The 19,697-nt window shown below is 42.3% G+C and overlaps 1 protein-coding gene across 1 annotated transcript; it reads right to left on the bottom strand.

Annotated features, from left to right (window-relative positions):
* Positions 1-412: 412 nt before the first annotated feature.
* On the bottom strand, positions 413-14,892 carry LOC310865216 (acetylcholine receptor subunit alpha; the record flags this gene model as incomplete). The annotated part of the gene is made up of 10 exons (XM_083774241.1): positions 413-541; positions 870-994; positions 1,741-1,855; positions 2,320-2,543; positions 2,709-2,946; positions 3,313-3,508; positions 4,234-4,343; positions 5,060-5,104; positions 7,272-7,408; positions 14,844-14,892. The coding sequence occupies 10 exons, from the start codon at positions 14,890-14,892 to the stop codon at positions 413-415; spliced, it is 1,368 nt and encodes a 455-aa protein (XP_083630367.1).
* Positions 14,893-19,697: the final 4,805 nt, after the last annotated feature.

Below are 19,697 nucleotides of genomic sequence, written 5' to 3'. Positions count from 1 at the left end.
TTTTACTCCATACAAACCACACCGTAAAAATAAACATACAAATAAATATGTCAATTACACCAGGGTTTTTTCAAAATGGGACATGGGCATAGCCGCATAGGCCTCATGCAGCAGGTGACCCTGGAAAGCCATTCAAAATGCAGACCTTGTATCCAAAGTATGTGAGGTTGAGTTTTATAGAAAGTCAATCTTCTGAATAGAAAAATAAATAAAAGACAACTCAAGAGCAATCTCTTGAAAAGCAGCAGGGTGTGGAATCAGCCTGTAGAGGGCAGTGTTTAGTAACAAGTGTGTGTGTCTGTGAGTCTGTTTGTGTCAGGCTGTGTAATAAAAACGTCTGGTTTTCCGGAGGCTAGGCTGTGAGTGTGCACGTACGTGCGTGTGTGTGTGTGTGTGTGTGTGTGTGTGTGTGTTACATTCTGCTCAGCTCCAACAGTCGCCCAGCGAACACGGCCAACGTGCCTATGATGCACACAGACATGAACACACACAACAGTATGTGGTCCAACACCATGGCAACGAACTTCCACTCCTCTGCTGCCTGGAGAGAGAGGAAACAATGCATGTATTGAGTACTTTTACTTGGTGTCAGTAGAGCTCAGTTGGTAGTGCTCTCGCCTTTGGACCTTTGGATCCCGGGCGCCCCCCAACTCAGCATATGATTATTATTTATTTCAACCTGTCGTGCCAATAGTGCTGTTGCGGCCTGGGTCTTGGCTGGGGGCTACATTTGCATATTTTTGCTTTAATTCATGATTTGACACTTTTGTTCATCCTGATTTTAGTTTTGTCATACTGACAGCGGCGCTGCCATTGGTACTGGTCACACATTAATTATGCAACAGTAAAGCATTGGTTTGTGGTCTTACATTATTGGCCTCCTCGTCAGACTTCATGGTCTCAGCGATGTATTTGACTCCTTCGATGGCATTGCGAACGTCTGGGTTCTTGGTGATGGGAGACTGGTAGGTCACACTGGCAGGGCGGGGCTTACCTATTGACGTAAGGAAGAAGATGCATGTCATTTTGAAGCTGTGTACAGAATAAGAGTGACAGACAGAAGAGTGACAGAGAGTTTGCTGTGTGCTCACAGACACAATGCCACAGTGGGCTTTAAGATTGTCCATACAGTGGTTTAAATATAACTAAGTAGGTTACATGTACTGGAGAATAATAATAATAATCTTTATTGTCCCGAAGGATATTTGTCTTCACAATCTGTTCAACAGTTCAACACCCACATCAAAAACAACACAGAGCACATAGCACCAAGACAAAACAAAAAAAACAAAAAACAAAACATGAGTTCCCCACTGTGTACAGAACCATCCTATCGGCGGGGCAGTTTGTTTAATGCCGCGATGGCTGAGGGGACAAAACTCCTACTAAAACGGACCTTTTTCCATGGCAAGGTCCTGTATCTTTGTCCAGATGGCATGAGGTTAAAGAAACGATACAGAGGATGATCAGTGTCATTTGATATCGAGAGTGCTAGTCGTGTGATGGCGTTATTGTTCATATCAGAAAGTGTGGGTGTAGGAAGTCCGATGATTTTGGAAGCAATACGGGTGATACTGAAAAGTTTGTTCCTGTTAGGCATGGACAGTATGGTGTAGAAACATGCAGAACAGTACAACAGAACGGGTTGAATAATGCTTTTGTACAGTAATAGCAAAAGAAGAAAATTACTTTGGGTGTGTAATGCTAGTTTGCCTGGACTACATGTGTGTGTGCGCGTACCAGAGATGTCCGAGATGTCTCCATCCACAGGGAACATGATCTTCTCCTGGATCTCCTGGCCAGGTCTCTTCATGGTGCTGAAGAACATCAGGTTAGGAATGGTGTTGATGAAGACCTGAGAGAGAGAGAGAGAGAGATAGAGTGAGAGCAGAACGTTGCTATTCTTCTGACTACAGTGACATTCACGCTTGTCATTTCAATCTCCTGCCATGATGACAAACCAAGCTAAAACCTAAAACTTTGTGGACTTTAAGATTGTCCATAAACAGCGGTTTATGGACGATGCAGGCATGGCATGTTTTGATATGTTTATTGACAATGTTTACAGAAAACACCCATAATTCTACACCACCATCAAATGTTTAAATGCAAGAAAGCCAACGGTTGATTTCCATTGCACTTCCTTAACCCATTTTGACCTGAGATCAGATTCTAAAAAGGTCTTCTACATCCTGACAGTGTTCTGAAAAAGCTATGTTTCTATGTCAGTCGGTCTTCGGTTTCTCAAAAGTAGCAGACCTACAAGCTCGTAGCGCAACAGTAAAAGAGTACAGCGGTGGGGTGTGGGTGCGTGCGTACCAGTCGGACCCATGCAGGCATGGTATGTGTGCTGGGCGAGCGGTGGTGTGTGTTGATGACGATGACGGTGATGATGATGGAGGCGATGACGAACACCATGGTGAAGAGCATGTACTTCCCGATGAGCGGGACGGCCGACGAGGTGGACGGGATGAGCTCCACGATGACCAATAGGAACACGGTGAGAGACAGCAGGACACTGATGGACAGAGTCATCTTCTCACCTAGAGGACAGACGGACATATTTGTTTGTTTCGACGGGACAAAGCATATTCATGACATCACAGTACATTACATTACATAAACACACCGGAATTAGTAAAGATGCTAAATGTCATCCGCAGTCCCCACACAGATTTCTGTCCATTTATTGTATGAGGTGCTCTTACCGGAGTCAGTAGGCAGGTAGAAGACCAGGCCGGTCAGGAAGCTGAACAGCATACAGGGGATGATGACGTTGACGATGAAGTACAGCGGTAGGCGGAGCATGAGGAAGTGGTAGGTGATGTCCAGGTAGGGTGTGTCTGGGCAGCAGGTATAGTAAACCCAGTGCTTCCACCCCCTGTAGTCCTTCAGTGTCCACTCCCCTGACTCCATGAAGTTAGACATGTCCGGCCGGTCACTGTCCTGGATGGACGGACAGACAGACAGACAGACAGACGAGAATGAGATTCTGTTGAGGCTACCTTTCCAGAAGCAAACAAACCCTGCAGCTGTGACACACACACACTGTGTTTAACAGTGTCACTGCTTCCCAGCATGCTTTTCACTGCGTGACACGTGATCTAAAATGGCAACCAGAACCACGCATGCGCAGTACGGGGGGGGGGGGGGGGGGGCGACAAACACACACACACACACAGATAAACAGACAGACGGTCACGTGCTTTTCTTCGTTTATTAGTTTAGACGACGATAATAAAACATTGTAAGAAACTGAGAGTGGACGTGGAAGAGGGACCCAGTGTGTGTGGTCACTTCACCGGCACTCACAGGGTTGATGACCACCAGCAGCCCATCGTAGGTCCAGGTTCCCAGCTTCATGCTACAGTTCTGGAGGTCAAAGGGGAAGTGGAGCACGATGATCTCACAGTAGCTCTTAAAGATGGCCGGAGGCGTCCATGTGATCATGCCTGTGTGTTCCAACAACACCTTGGTCTCATGGATGATGGCAAAGTCTCCGTCAGCACTGAGGGGGAGGGGAGGGGAGGGAGGGAGGGAGGGAGGGAGGGAGAGAGAGAGAGAGAGAGAGAGAGAGAGCAGAGGAGAGGAGAGGGAGGAGGAGAGAAGAGGAGAGGATCATGCACATTATTACCAAGGTGTGTGTTTACGGTCGTCGTCGTCGTCGTCGTGTGTTTTTTTGTTTTGTTTTTGCAAACTTTGGTCGCAGTTAACTATGGAATCGTGCATTTCCCATACAGTGTGTCGGGCAACAGTGTGCGTCGGGCACCATATATGGTGCCCAGGTCTCGTGACATCATGTGACACATCAGGGATGAAGATGTGGAGACCCTGATGTCATGGTAAATGCGACCTGCTGTCTCAGATAAGACCATATATGGAGATCCCTGATGTCATCAATATTGGCCAGCAACCTCAAACCCTTAGAGCCAGCACTCGCCCAGCAGTCTGCCGTTAACGAGGCGGATGCTCGCCCTCAGGCGTCTTACTGGGTATGTGTACTGTATGTGAAAATCAATGTGTATGTGGTAGGCCTATGGGATGACTTTTGTTGTGTGTTTCTGTTTCTCCCACACCACAGTATTCAATGTGACATTTCTTCCAGTTTAAGGGGGAGTTTTCCACTGAAACGCTTCAGCGCTATCTTCAGTCTTTGCTCTCTGTACAAATGTTAGGTTAAGGCACTATAATGAAATTGAATTGCGTTGAATTGAAATTAATGTGTGTGTTTACTTATTATAGAGCACCAGGTCAGGTCTCCAGATGTCTGTTGAAGGAACTCTGATCTTCGTGATTCCAGCGTAATCGTCAGGATTCCATTTCAGGTTGACGTCCAGCCATTTCTAGAGAGACAAACCACACACATTGCAGCTCTATTTAAGGGTCAGGTACCTGCAGGTCTCCCCACATGATGGTGTACCCAGATGACAATGAAGTGACAATTGAAGGAATTTTAACACCTACAAAAAAGACCATTACTGCAACAAAAGTATAAGCAACAAATTATACTATCAAAACCGGGTCAAACATTCCACAAATTGTCAAATGATAGGCTATAAAAAAGAGGTGCAGGGTTTGAAAATAGCAGTTCTACAAGCTTGTGTGAGATTGTGAGATTGTAGATCAGCCATTTTCACTATCTGTGGAACAGAGATAAACTACCGGTAATTGTAAATGCCTCAATACGTTCCAGGTGCTTTATCACCGTAAGGGGTACACAGTTCATATATGATTGTTTTGAGGGTGGGGGTGAGATCCAGTTGGTTACGGACGGTTCCTGGTTCCATTCGCCGAACCAGCAGGAATAATTTGGTTGGGGAAGTGACGGTCACCACCCACCCCTCCCCCAACACTGCCTTGAGCAAGGCATTGAAGCTCCTGGAGTCCAACAGTACCAGACTGTGGTTGTACCTTCCAAACATAGCAAAATACTGTAGACATACAGGCTCGCAGCTTGTAGATCTACTTGATCGATCGATCAAATCAGTCAATCAATCAATCAAACAAACAATAAATCAGTCAAATCTTATCGCAATAGTTTTCAGTGACATGATCTCACCTGCTTGAGACGGACATTGCTGGTGACAATCTGGTTCACCTCGTCCTGGAGATGAGAGAACATGTTCCATTAGTTCACAAACATTAACATGAATAACGTACATGTCATCAAAATGCTCACAAACATGCGTCATACATTCTAAAACGGTTAGAATGCTAGTCCTTGATTCCGTACTAAATTAGACTATAATAAATCAGTTAATATCAATCCCATGTGTGGAAAATTACATATAATTCTAGGGTTTTTTGACATGAAATAGTTTGAGCACCACTGACATAGAAACATAGGCTTTTCAGAAAACTGTCAGGATTTAGAAGACATTTTGTAGGATCGTCCTCAGGTTTAAATGGTTAATTCAAGAGCCGCCTCGCTGGGGAGGCTTTTGGACATTATCACCCGCCGTCTGCCCCTCTCTCCATATCGTTCGATAAAGGCGTATAAAAATATATGATTTATTCACCCAGTGATAATAGACACTGCACTGAGTATAGACCACTTTGAATTATAACAATCAGTTGTGAATTGGCTGAGTAGCCTAATACGGCCAGAGTTAAACTACAACAACCAAGATTTTTTATTTGGAATGCGGTCCTAAAATAGCAGACCTACATGCTCCAAAGTGTCGCGTCCGCAGCATGTTGTGAGCTTGTAGATCTAATAATCTGCAAATAATGGCCCCGGTGTTTCAGCGGACCGGGGCCTATTATTTGGAGGAGTCATCTAATACGCAAAATCGTGTCAGACCCCTGGCAGTTATTATTAGGTAGTGGGCGGGTATTTGGAAATGTAAACATTGTATAGCATATGTATGTGATTACATTACATCATGCTTATTTCCAATTACTTCACTGTTACTGAATCTTTCAATCACAAAGCGATCATTTCATAAACATGTACACTATAAAAAGTCCAGGAGTCATTTCCAGGACTCTATATAGAAGCATTACTTTAGCCTACGCCTCAACCCATTTTAGGCGGGAACCCCTTTTAGTGTTTTAAACATTATGTTATTCTTTAGCTATTGAAAAATAGCAGACCTACAAGCTCATAGCGCGCGCTACGAGCTTGTAGGTCGAACGACTGACATAGAAACAGCTTTTTCAGAAAACTGTCAGGATGTAGAAGACATTTTTAGAATCTGATCTCGGGTCAGAATGGATTAAGTACTGTAGAAATGACACGACTACATGTTGAGGCAGGGAGAGCTTTGTGTGTGTGTGATGTTGCCTCTCTGGTGACTGTTAACGTTGCATAATGTAACTTTATATGAATACCAAAACGCTCGCCCCTAAAACACAGTCGCCCCTGGTGCAAATTGTTGACTTCGGAACGGTCTCTACCTGGTATTCCTAAACCTAACCTCGGTAAACTAAACTTAACCGTATTCCTACACGTAACCTCAGTAAACTATATGCCTATAAACCTAACCTTATTCCTAAACGTAACCTCAGTAAACTAAACTTAACCGTATTCCTACACGTAACCTCAGTAAACTATATGGCTATAAACCTAACCTTATTCCTAAACGTAACCTCAGTAAACTAAACGTAACCTTATTCCTACACGTAACCTCAGTAAACTATATGCCTATATAAACCTAACCTTATTCCTAAACGTAACCTCAGTAAACTAAACGTAACCTTATTCCTACACGTAACCTCAGTAAACTATATGCCTATATAAACCTAACCTTATTCCTAAACTTAACCTCAGTAAACTATATGCATAAACCTAACCTTATATTCCTAACCTTAACCTCAGTAAAACTGCCTAAACCTAAACTTATTCCTATCCTTAACCTCAGTAAAACTATGCCTAAACCTAATCTTATTCCTAACCTTAACCTCAGTAAAACTATGTCTAAACCTAACCTTATTCTTGATATAAACTGGTTTAATGTGTAGATTATAGACTAGTCTCATTTAGTACATGGTCTAACCAGAAACAATCCAATCAGAATCAAGGATTTGGACTAACCGTTTTAGAAATAACAATATCACACTTCATCAACAATCAGCAAAAACAGCAGATCTACAAGCTCACATGTGCATCACATCGTAACATTTGTAGATAAGCACGTTGAAACCATGCACGCATAAACACAGGTCACACACACACACACACACACACACACACACACACACACACACACACACAGACACACAGACACACACACACACACACACACACACACACACACACACTGTCTTACCACACTGATGAGCTGTATGAGTTGCAGTCCCACTGTAACAACCACAGGGTCTCTAAAATGTTCCACCGGTCGGACCACCTTGTTGTAGCCCGTGAATAGAGTCTTCACCAAGTTACTCTCAGCTTCTGAACACAGACCTGTAGGACAGACAGACACACACACACAAATCAATTTCAATTAAATTCAATTCAAAGGGATTTATCGCCAAAGCAAAAAGTGAAACCGTAAAATCTAAACAAAATGTAGGCCTACATTGAAAGTCAGAACCTCAAAACCGCAGTGTTTTTGAAAAACCCTATGCCCATACCTATTCATCATCATCATTTTTCGACCGCGGTCAAGATCGTGGATTTCACAATATTACGCCAGACTTCCCGGTCCTTCATTGCCATCCCTAGTTCCTGCTTACTGATGCCTGTGTCCCTAGCGATCAGGGAACGACAGTTTTCTACCTCTGGTCTGCTTTGAGGCAGGACTCCAGAGAAGAAGGGAAGTCAAGATATAACATAGAGTAGACTATTTAGCAGGATGACGAGAGCTTCTCCTAGGGTTTAGTTGGTAGCCCTCATCATTGATAGTATCAACTGACATACGAAGATACGAAGAACATAATCAACAACAATAATAAATAGAAACAGGGCAAGTGTGTCGCCTTGGAGAAGGATGGGGAATGATGGTGTTTCTCCGTCAGGAGTAAGGATAACAGCTGAGGTATTTGTATATAGAACTTTTATGGCATTGATCATTTTGTCAGGGATACCATATCATTTAAGAATTTCATCTAGGTATGCATCGTCAAGTGCCTTTTTAGCCATTATTAGTTGGATTGTCTTGCCTTGTGATGGTGATTTGTGGTAGGCTTGAGAGACTGACTTAAGATTGACTAGATTTACTTTTGCCTCTACCCTTCTTTTTGGGAAGCATCGCTAAGGCTACCTCCTCAGTCGATTTACCTATTCATTGTACTGTACGTCTCTAACGGTTATGATGAATTGAAAATGGTGGGCCCTATTGTATGGTGTCGCCCACAGTTAACAGTTTTTGTATTGAGTTGTGCTTGAAATGTACTGTAATTTTGCAAACTGTTAATAAATACTTCAATCAATCAATCAATCAAACCTAACACCATGCCAAAATTCAAAAAGTAGTTAATCAGGGAGACCATTCCTCCCAATCACGCCAGCCAAAGTCTGTCTGTCATTCCCCATGCGTTGGAGTAAGACTGGCTGTTTACTCGGGCCCTATATACACATATCAAATGCATGTTCTGTGTTCTGTCTGTGTTTGATGGCCACCTCAATGCTTTCCCAATGGAAGTCACACATGGTTTGACCAAACATTTGTGTTTGATTGGCAGAACACAGCCATATATGTGTGCATGAGGCCTCTGAACTCTTGTTTGGCGCGTACGCACACACAACAGTCAGAGTTGTCAACCGTTGGAGTCAACCGTTGGATTTCAAATGGCGAGTATACCCGTCAATGCCTGTAATAATAATTCTGGTTAATGAGTCATAATCCACCAGCGTCACTTCCTTCTCACAGACTGTGTGTGTGTGTGTGTGTGTGTGTGTGTGTGTGTGTGTGTGTGTGTGTGTGTGTGTGTTGTGCTGAGTGAACAGACTGAGTAACATGCAGGAAGTATGAGTGGAATGATTGACAGCTGCAAGTGGCCATCCTGGCCCGCCCGCCCTCCCTTCTATTTTGGGTCCAAATACTTCAAAGCCTTGAAGATAAACAACACACACACACACAGTTTCCTCTTTGATGAACCACAGGAGAGAAATAGAATGCTTTTGACGCACCTGTGGAGAGACGTGTGTGTGTGCGTGCATGCATGCGTGCGTGCGTGCGTGTGCGTGCGTGTGTGTGTGCGTGCATGCGTGTAACAGTAGAAGCAGTGTTCAGATGGTTGTGCACATTCCAGAAATAACAACCATAATACAGCATTGTGTCACAAGTTCCTTTTCAACGTTTAAGGTTCAGACTTTTACACTTCCCAGACTGTATATGTGTACTGTATTCCAGAGTCAACAACAAATAACAAACCTATACTTGAACTTCACTAACAATACAAGCAGCTATAGTAACTATAACAACAAATAAACAACAACAAAATAAAACTGCCAAAGTGTCAAAGCCATCCTTCCCAGATCCTATTCCTGTGGTACCAATAATTAACCCATTATCATAGCATCTGTGTCAATCTTTTTATTTTAGCGTTGCATGGCTATTCAAAAACAGCAGCTGCTATTTTTGATCATTTTTTAATCTTCTCTTCTGGAGTTCACTAGCACAGCATATTTTCAGATGGGGATCCGTGGCCACACACACACACACACACACACACACACACACACACACACACACACACACACAGCCTATATACTGTATATGCTACTGTACTGTACATATCAATGTGGAGGTCCTTGTCACTAAAAGGTTTGATAACTACTGATTTAGAAGAAAATGTGTGACCTAGGGCCTATAGGGCCCTAGCCTGGTTAATAAACCAGACCGAATCAGCCGTTGGCAAAAAAAAATTGCCTACCGGCGGATTTCGGTCTGGAGAGGCTCAATTGTACGCCCATTTTCTACACACGAGAACGTGTGCGCCCAATAGGGACACGGTATGCAATATGGGCGGGCTTTGGTACAGTGACGTTCAATGCTTGAGACCTTTGACTGACAGTAGCTCTGACCAATTGCGTCAAAGAGAAAATGTTTCCCTGGAAATGAAATCCAAGCTGAGCCTCCCCAGACTAATATCCCGCGGATCCGTGCGATATTAGTCTGGTTTATTAACCAGGCTAATAGGGCCCTGCTTTGGAGCCGGGCCCGCAGTTAGGGCCCGACAGCGATTCTTCTGCCATTGCCAGCGTTCTTTCAGTGAAGGCCCTTATTTTGAAGGCCCCGCGGGTCCCGAGACGTGAACAGGAAGTAAAGTGACGGGCGGCAGATTGTATGTTTCTTTCACCCGGAAAATAAATGTTGTATAACAGCGATCATCGGTTGGAATGTGAATGAGGCTTGTTTGGACCAAAAACCTGCAATCTGTGAAAAGAATCCAAGACAAATGCATGTTTGTAAATCCATTTACATTGAGGAGGACGGAGACGTACTTCTCACTTCCGGTTTCTGGTCACTATCGGTCTCCTAGCAACCATCTCCTATAGCAACAGATATAACTAAACATAACATTCAAATAAACTAGACCGTATATGCCCGGCTGTAGAGCACCAAGTCGGTAACGATGGAAGTTGGAGATCCATACCCATATATGGAGATTTCTGTATCTGTCTCCCTTTATTCCTACATATGGAGTTCTGTGTCAGGCATGCGCATGCCCAAATGTGGAGTGTTGTGATGTCAGAACAGTCCAGCTCCATATATGGAGCCTGGCCAGGGGCCCTGACTGTCCAGAGCCCGGGCAGAGGGCCTTTTGTGGCGGTTCTGGACAACTGTTGGTCGGGCCGACTCGACACCGGGCACTGCACTCCCTGTGGGGGTGTGTGGAACACGCGTGTCAAATTTGAAGTCGGCGAGACGAGCAGTTCTCGAATTACGTGGATTACATGCAGACATACTGTACGTACACACAGAGACGTTAGATGTTTGTTACCCCCCCCCCCCCCCCCCCCCCAAGAAAGAACCTACATAGCATCAGTCTAAATAGTATTAACAAAAAAAGAGAATCTGTACATGATTGAAACTTTACAAACTATAGGATTCTAGCCTGTCAACACATGGCTAGGTCCTGACATTTGTCTATATAACATGCTACATTACATTTTAACCTTTGCATATTAAAACTACAAGGCTAGATCAAGTGTTAGCTGTTAGGGACTATAAACTGGAATCTGAAGAGGTCTTCAGATTATGGCAGAAAGTCCGCCGTTCTAATTTAACTGCAATGGGGAGTTTGTTCCACATGCAGTTTGGAGTGGACCTTAACATTTGTTGTCAATTTGATGTCAATTTCCCCCTCAACATGTTCACGTTTATTTGAAACCATAGCAGATCTACAAGCTCACATCACATCACGACAGGTTGTGAGCTTGTAGATCGGCTATTTGCATTTCAAGTGGTACATGTTTGAAGTGGTTAAAGTGATTTGGCTGGGAACCCCCTGAAACCCTGTCAAGAACCCCTGGGGGTCTCTGGAGCGCACTTTGAGAACAACTGTTTCAAGCTGTCTTCATCTGTGTGTGGAGTATAGTGACACATGAATGAATACATAAATAAACACTCTATTCTCTGGGACGATTAGTGTGTGACCTGCAGGTGTTGGTGCCAAGCCAACACCTCTCTCCCTATTGGAGAGAGATGTTGACTCAAAGTTCGCCACCTTCAATAACATGTAATGCACAATAACTGAAATATACTGTCAATATTGCTCTTATTACTACTGTCCATTGGTTCAATAATTATGAAACGCACACACTTAAGCAAAAAGTAGTCGAAAGTAGTCAATCGTGTGAGCTTGTTGCCTACATTGGCAGGGCATTATTATACGGAAGAAAAATAAAACTACCGTAGTAGCTTATTGGCTACTGTGGCATAGCTCAGTGGTTCCCAAAGTGGGGCCCAGGGGTAGTTTAGGGAGTTCCAGGGGGGACCCAGCTAAATTATCATTTGGAACCATTAGGTTCCATGTGTCCGCTCTCAGAGTTAAATTAGCATTGATTTTACAATATAAATTGGGGGTCTCAGAGATAGAAATGCTATTTAATGGCTATAATGCTTGTCAAACTGAGGGTCCTTGAAATTAAACGGGTTGAAAGTCACTGCCAGAGCCATATAAATCTTCTCTTATTGGGGTCCCAGCTGGCATATGTTTTCAAATGGGGGTCCGCGGGCTATTTAGTGTCAACTTGGGGGTCCTTGACATGAAAAAGTTTGGGAAGCACTGGTTTAGCTTATTGTGGGCCAGGAATGTTTCATGGCAATCACCTATCCGACTCTGCGGTCATGATTTGTCTTGCTCATGTGACTACAGAGTCAAAAGAGAGAACAGTGTGGCTCACATGTTCTGCTCTGGCCTCCAGCGAGTGATAAGCTTGCGCATAAGTTTGCGCATAATGCCAGCGCTGCCGTCTTTTAATTCATTCTGACCTGAGATCAGATTCATACGAGGTTTCCGCTGGACACACACTGGTCTGATTAACCCATTCTGACCTGAGATCAGATTCTAGAAATGTCAGTCGCTCTTCGATTTTTCAAAAAATAGCAGACCTACAAGCTCGTATCGCGCCACTCGGTGGCGCGATATGAGCTTGTAGATCTGCTATTTTTCAATAGCTAAAGCATAACATGATGCTGACACCAAAATGGGTGCCCGTTCAGAATGGGTTAAAGAGAATGGCACCTAACACACTTATGGGATCATTTTAATGTATAGTCTGGGTTTCACCAAAGACTGTTTATGCCTTATTCAGCATTTAAATATTTTATATTGATTTGACCAGACACGCCCACTCCTAAACCCATTGTTACCTTCAAACTACTTTAACCATGTTAGACTTATTGAGAATACACGTTCAGAGTGGAATAGCCCTTTAATCTAAGCTAGTCTACAATTTGACAATTTCTTTGTATTGTTGTATGTGTTTGTCTCACAGAATTGTTATGCGTGTTTATGCGTGTTTGATATAAGGAATGACCAATACAATATTGGGGTAATAAATAAAATGTATATCATTGCACAAAATCCTCTTTTCATCTTTTCAACCTATACTTTTCAACCCACTTCTCAAACTATTTCATGTCAAGTACCCCAAAAATTATATATATTTGGCCTCCGATCCCCATGTCAAAATATGTTGTTCCAGGGACCCCCCAGAAGCAAAGGTTTGAGTAAAATAATTTGCTCTGAAAGAATATATACTCCAAATTCGCGCCACAATTTCACGATCTTTCTAAAATAGACCTACAAGACGCTATATAAGCTTGTAGATCTGCTATTTTTCAATAGCTAAAGTGTAACATGATGCTTAAAACACCAAAAGGGGTTCCCGCCCAGAATGGAATCACAACATAGCAGGGTCAGAAGCCACAGCTACTGGACTGAGACGGGATCCCAAGGTTTGAAAAACGATTGGCAGCTGTACATACAAAACACACACACACACACACACACACACACACACACACACAGTCACACATGCGCACGCACACGCACACACACTGTGCGTATTGCTAGTACGCATTGAAAGTAACAGAAAGATATTTTTTTCAGTGTGTGACATTGCACACATTTTTGTGAGGACCTAACACCAGTGGTGGAAAAAGTAGGCTACTCACATTTGTTATACTGGAAATCAATACTGAAATGTATAAATACTCTGTTATAAGTCAAAGTTCTGAACTCAATGGTATAAAAGTATACAAAATGATATGCTTCAAAAACAGAAAGAAAAAGTAGACCTACTCCTTATGCAGAATGTTTCATTTCATGTTATCAAATGTATACTAATCTTTTGAAAATAGCATTGCGACGCATTGCAAGCTTGAAGATCGTCTATTTTCAAATGGCCAAAATGTGTTATGGGGCTGAAGGGGCTGAAGTTTTGTTTCTATTTAGTTTTTATCCCATAATTCTGTAACCCGTTTTTTCACCCAGTGTCAATTATCTAATGTAATCCTGGGCGCTACACTTCCAGGATTACTGCATGTTTTTTGTGAGGGTACCTACCCTAGGGGACACGGGGAGAACATGCAAACACAGAAAGGCCCTTTCGCCAACACCGCCTCGGGTATGGGCACTGATGACACGGAGGAGGGAACATGCCCACAGTGGGAATCGAACCCAGGGCATTCTAGCTGTGAGGCGACAGCACTACAGACTGTGCCACTGTGTGGAGTTTTGTAATAATAATACAAATCTACAAAGTAACTAGTAACTAAAAAAAATTGGATTTGAGATGTATTGGAAATACTCAGGTACAGTACAAATACCTCAAAATTGTACTTAAGTACAGTACTTAAGTACTGCCTGTGTAGCTACATATCGGCTATTTTCAGTGCATGACGTGTCGTACGATCAGGCTTTGCTCTGAAGAAAATGGGCCACGGGGTCAACATTTAAAATGTCTAGAACAGCATAAACCTGGGAGTTGGAATTTAACTTTAGATACACGTATTAGCAACACACTCTGTGTCAGGTCCTCACAAAAGGAATGTCACGTTGTGAGGCCCGAGAAAATGGTCAATTTCTCAAATTCTACTAAACTTTATAAGGCACCTTTTTGAAACAATGATACAGAGTTCTGTACAATGGACAACTATAATACAAGGCACATATAAGAGCAATAACGCAACAATAAATAAATCAAAACATTGGCCTGCACACAGGTGTGTCAGATAAGAGGTTCATAAGACAAAATGCTTACAAAACAAGTTATTAAAACCGTCAACTGATGACTCAGCATTTTTTACTTGTCAGGACACTTGGCCAACATGAGTATCATAATTCAAGTACACGCATGCACGCGCACACACACACGCACACACACACACACACACACACACACACACACACACACATACACACACACACACACACATACTCACCAGTGGTGATAGCCAGACCCCACACCAACAGAATCTGAAGGTTGATCATATCTCCAGTGAATGACTGAATACAAAATGAATAAAAAAAACCAAAAAACAAAAGTACGATAATTATATTAATAAAGAAGAAGCTGATAACTATAGTTAAATATATTATCAGCTTAAGAAAATCTAGTCACTCACACACAAACACGCGCACACACACAACATGCGACAGTGAGTGCTACTGTACATATATATACCAGGGAGAGAGAGAGGGGGAGAGCAGATAGTGGTCTTTCTCGGACCCCTGAGGGGTCTCTTCCCCTCCCCTTTCCCCCCAACCAGTCAGCACACTGGCAGGCATATGGGAGACAGCTGGGGAGGAGGGTGGGGCTGGGGGTGAGGTGAGAGAGAGGGCTAAAAAGTTAAAGTCCATCCATGGTCTTTATTTAACTCTGTGTATACAAACGGAAACCAAATGGGTCCATTTGGCGGTTCCAATACACTGTCACAGCTGATTTTAACAATGCGGAGGATTTTATTTTAGAAGTCTGTGTACTTTTCAGAGTGTGTCTTGGTGGTGGTGGTGGGGGGGGGGGGGGGGGGTTGTCAGAGAGACAGGGGAGCAGACAGCTGAGAAGCGTCATTCAGAGGAATGGGAAGCATGTTCACATGTGCTGTGACCCAGAACTCGACATGCATGACCACACCACACATCTGTGTGTGTGTGTGTGTGTGTGTGTGTGTGTGTGTGTGTGTGTGTGTGTGTGTGTGTGTGTGTGTGTGTGTGTGTGTGTGTGTGTGTGTGTGTGTGTGTGTGTGTGTGTGTGTGTGTGTGTGTGTGTGTACTGTGTGTGTACACATGGACACATGTACACATGTATCACTATCCTTGTGAGAGCCATGCCACATGTCCCCACAAGTATAGCAGAATGTGTGGTCTTAAGAACTTGCTTTTAAATCTAGGTAGACACAAAATAAATTTTATAGAGGTGGCACTCGGGGTTGCTAGAAAATGTATTGCAATAACGTGGAAGTCTGACTCCCCCCCACCTATCGCAAGATGGTTCTCAGAATTGAACAGTTGTGTCCCTCTTGAGAAGATTACATATACTTTGAGAAGTTCAAGGGGTTTTGAGAAATTTTTGAAGATTTGGCAGCCCTATTTGAATTACATGGAGACTTTGTCCTTACCTGTATCAGTATTGTTATAGCTATCTCAGTCTGGATCGACTGCTACCGGAAACAAATTTCTAGTGTATAGTAGATTTGTCTCTTGTTTTGTTTTGTTTAGTTTAGTTTTTTTGTTTGTTTTTCATGTTTTTTGTATAATATTATTATTGTTATTATGCTTTAACTGTGTTGTATTCTATGTATGTGGGTTTGTATGTGGGGAGGGGGGAGGGCTGTGGACGGGTGTTCTGTGTATTTTGTGAAAAATTGAAAATAAAAAAACAGAATATTCAAAAAAAAAAAAGAACTTGCTTTTACTGTATTCTAAGGCCCCATCTCCAATAAATTATAATCTCAATTAGATCTCATAAATTCGAAATTGATGATTCAATTGTTATCCATAAATTGATTGTCAAGTGTCTTCATACTAAGACAAAAACTCTTTAAGTGTATATTCTATATTATTTTAGTTTTCCTTCTCTGTTTGTCCTTAAGTGAAACACCTTCTTACTAATGTAGTCAAAGGATGCTATGTGAACACATATTTATTTACTAACGTACTACACATTTAACAGAATTGAGCGATTGTGGTGTGATGTCTTCACAACAGTCACCGACCGCTTCTATGAAGTGCTATACCAGCTTGAAGAGGAGGGCCATCTTGATCTTTACCAGCTTGAAGAGGAGGGCCATCTTCCAATGGCCTGCACATCTTTTCCTGCCACTTTGCTTTTGCCTGGGATGACCATCCGCCTAGAACAGAACCACCAGCTCTCCCAACCACTTGGGCAGTGGCGTGCACAGATAGACACTAGGGGGTGCTAGAGCACCCCCTGCCCTTTTGGCAATTTTGCTCTTTAAAAAAAATAATATATATATATATATATATATACTTTTTTTTTCTTTCTTAATTTGTAGTGTGGTCCATGGTGACATTGATCAAATCTTGATAAAAAACGCTTCTATCTACTATATTATTTAGGCCCCCACAATCTAAAGCTATGTTTCTATGTCAGTGGTTCTTCGATAAATAAATAAATAGCAGACCTAGATCTGCTATTTTTCAATAGCTAAAGCACCAAAATGGGTTCCCGCCCCAAAATGCGCTGCACAAGGTGCCCTTTTTTCACTTGAGCACCAGCCCCTCTAAATGTCTGTGCACGCCACTGCACTTGGGGCAGCGTTATCATTCTGAAGAGTGTGATGGGGAGGTCAGTGTGTCTTTTTGTGTTTATTTTATCTTTACTTACTGCATTTCATCTTACAGGATCTGCACATTCCACACATAGACTGCATGGCAAAGCCGTGGTCCCGGTCTCCAGGGAGGGATCAACTCTGGCATCCAGGTGCCTGAAATGGAATGTCCACTGAGCGCTGTGGAACTGGCTGGACTTGAAGCTGATGTGGACCCATAGCAATCAACAAGTCTTGGTGCTGATGTTTATTTAGCTGCACTGCAGGGTATTGGCTATATAAGGAAAGCTGTTTTCCTGGAGCTTAGACTCTGGTGAGAGTGACATCAACTGACCTCCCTCGCCTACCCGCAAAGTAGTGCGCAAACCCCCCTTTCCTCCTGGAGTTAGGACCACTAGCTACCTGTATGCGATCACATGGATTAAAGAAATTATGGATTAAAAATAAATCACACTTTTAGAGCATGATCCATGGTCATCATATGGGCATACCTAAAAATAGATGCCAAAACAATGGGACATTTTTCATTTTTGTGTATTTTTATATTAAATGAATGAATGACTTCCTTTGAAGGAAAACGTGCTGCGTGATCACGTAACAAGGCCCACATGAATAAAAATCAATCTTCATTCCATTCACCTGATACCCATTGCTGAATGTTCCTGCAAAAACAGCTGATTTTGATTACAGAACTATACCGGTACTCTGTTTTTAATCTCATTCAAGATGATATCCAGACAGTGTATTACTCATTTTAAACTTAAAGGAGAATTCCATGCTACAATGCTTTCTTATCTTTCTTACCTTTCTTTGTAGTTGTTACGTCCCCACCAAAGAGGTCCAGGTGTTTTTTTTGTGCAAAAACTCCTTATTGGCTATTTCCCCTACCATAAGCCCTAAATGAATTGCATTGCATTGAATGGGAATTGAATGGGGCTATGGGGTGTTATGCTAGTTCGCTTATTTCCATCGAAAGAAGTAGTAAAGTGTGCCGCTTGGGATATTATTTACATTATGAAGAGAGGATATATACAAAGAAATTATAATTTTGAAAGATGGAAATAAGCGAATTAGCACAACACCCCATAGCCCCATTCAATTCCCATTCAATTCAATGCAATTCATTTAGGGCTTATGGTAGGGGAGCTTTTGCACAAAATAACACCTGGACCTCTTTGGTGGGGACGTAACAACTACAAAGAAAGGTAAGAAAGCCTTTTAGTATGGAATTCTCCTTTAATCAGCATGCTAAATATGTATCTAAAACATTATAGGTTAAAAATAAGCTACGTAGTAGCAAACATGCTTTGCTGTCTGTCTCTAAACAAACAACAGACTCCACGTTGTGGATGTAGCAGAGCTACTCCCGTAATCTGAATCATGCAACGCTCTGATTGGTTCAGAAACACACAGGTGCCACCACATGGTGTTTCATAATATTAGGCCAATATGTAGAGTTGTTTTGTTAGCCATACAGTAGGCCTACACCAGTTGAAGAAAGGGTTAAAGCAAAGATACAATCTCACTGAGTGAAAAATGTTGTTGGGTTAAGTCCTAATAAATGTATGTGAAACATGAAAGGAGCCCCCACTTGATTGATTGATTGAAATATTTATTAACAGAATTGCAGAATGACAGTACATTTCAAGCACAAACTCAATACAAAGACTGTTCACTGTGAGTGGACGACCCAATAAAGCATTGCGCTTGTTTACAACAGGGTCCACCTTGTTCAATTCATCAAAACATTTAGAGACGTACAAATAGACACTTCTATATAAGAACAGAACAGTGATTCATCATAAAGGAGGTAAAAAGGGAAAAGAAACATACAGTGAGGGGGGAAAAGGGGTGGGGGGGATTTCCGATTTTACGGGGGCCAGTTTCGAATTGCAGCCGTCTGTAGGTGAGCGGTTTTGAAGGAGTCAAGGGATTCACATGTCTTAATGACTGTTGGTAGGGTGTTCCACGTTTTGGTGGCTGTGTTTAATAAATAATTATCATATGTTTTGGTAGCCATAGTAGTCAAACAGGCAAAGAAATTGCAGATTGAGGTTTTACAAAAGCTATACGCACATCACTTAGTGTGCTGAGTTGAAAGTGACATAATAAAAACAATAAACCCGCAAACTCATCTCATCTTATAAAATATCTGAGATGATCATAACGGTTTTCTACATGATGTTCAACAATACACATTTATTGTATTTATGCTGTATTGTATGCTTGTAACATTTAGAGCAGTCCCACGGTGCACATTCTGCTGTGACATGGAATGGAACAGGAATCTAATGCTTGTGTCTGCACATTATGTTATTGGGGATTGGGGAAGCTGCCTTGAAGCCTGTGTAGTGGGTAGGAGAGTAATATGTTACTTATTACTTATTACTCCTTAGAAAAAGTAATATTATATTACTTATAACTTGGAATCAAGAGTAATAATATTACTTTTTTCATTTTAGGTTTAAAAATAAAACATGTTTTCTCAATTTTATTTTGAAGACA

The sequence above is a fragment of the Protomyctophum parallelum genome (genome assembly GCF_964188405.1).
Source record: "Protomyctophum parallelum genome assembly, chromosome: 10".
NCBI lineage: Eukaryota > Metazoa > Chordata > Actinopteri > Myctophiformes > Myctophidae > Protomyctophum > Protomyctophum parallelum.
Note: the sequence above shows the minus strand (reverse complement) of the source record. Positions and strands in the feature narration are given on the sequence as shown.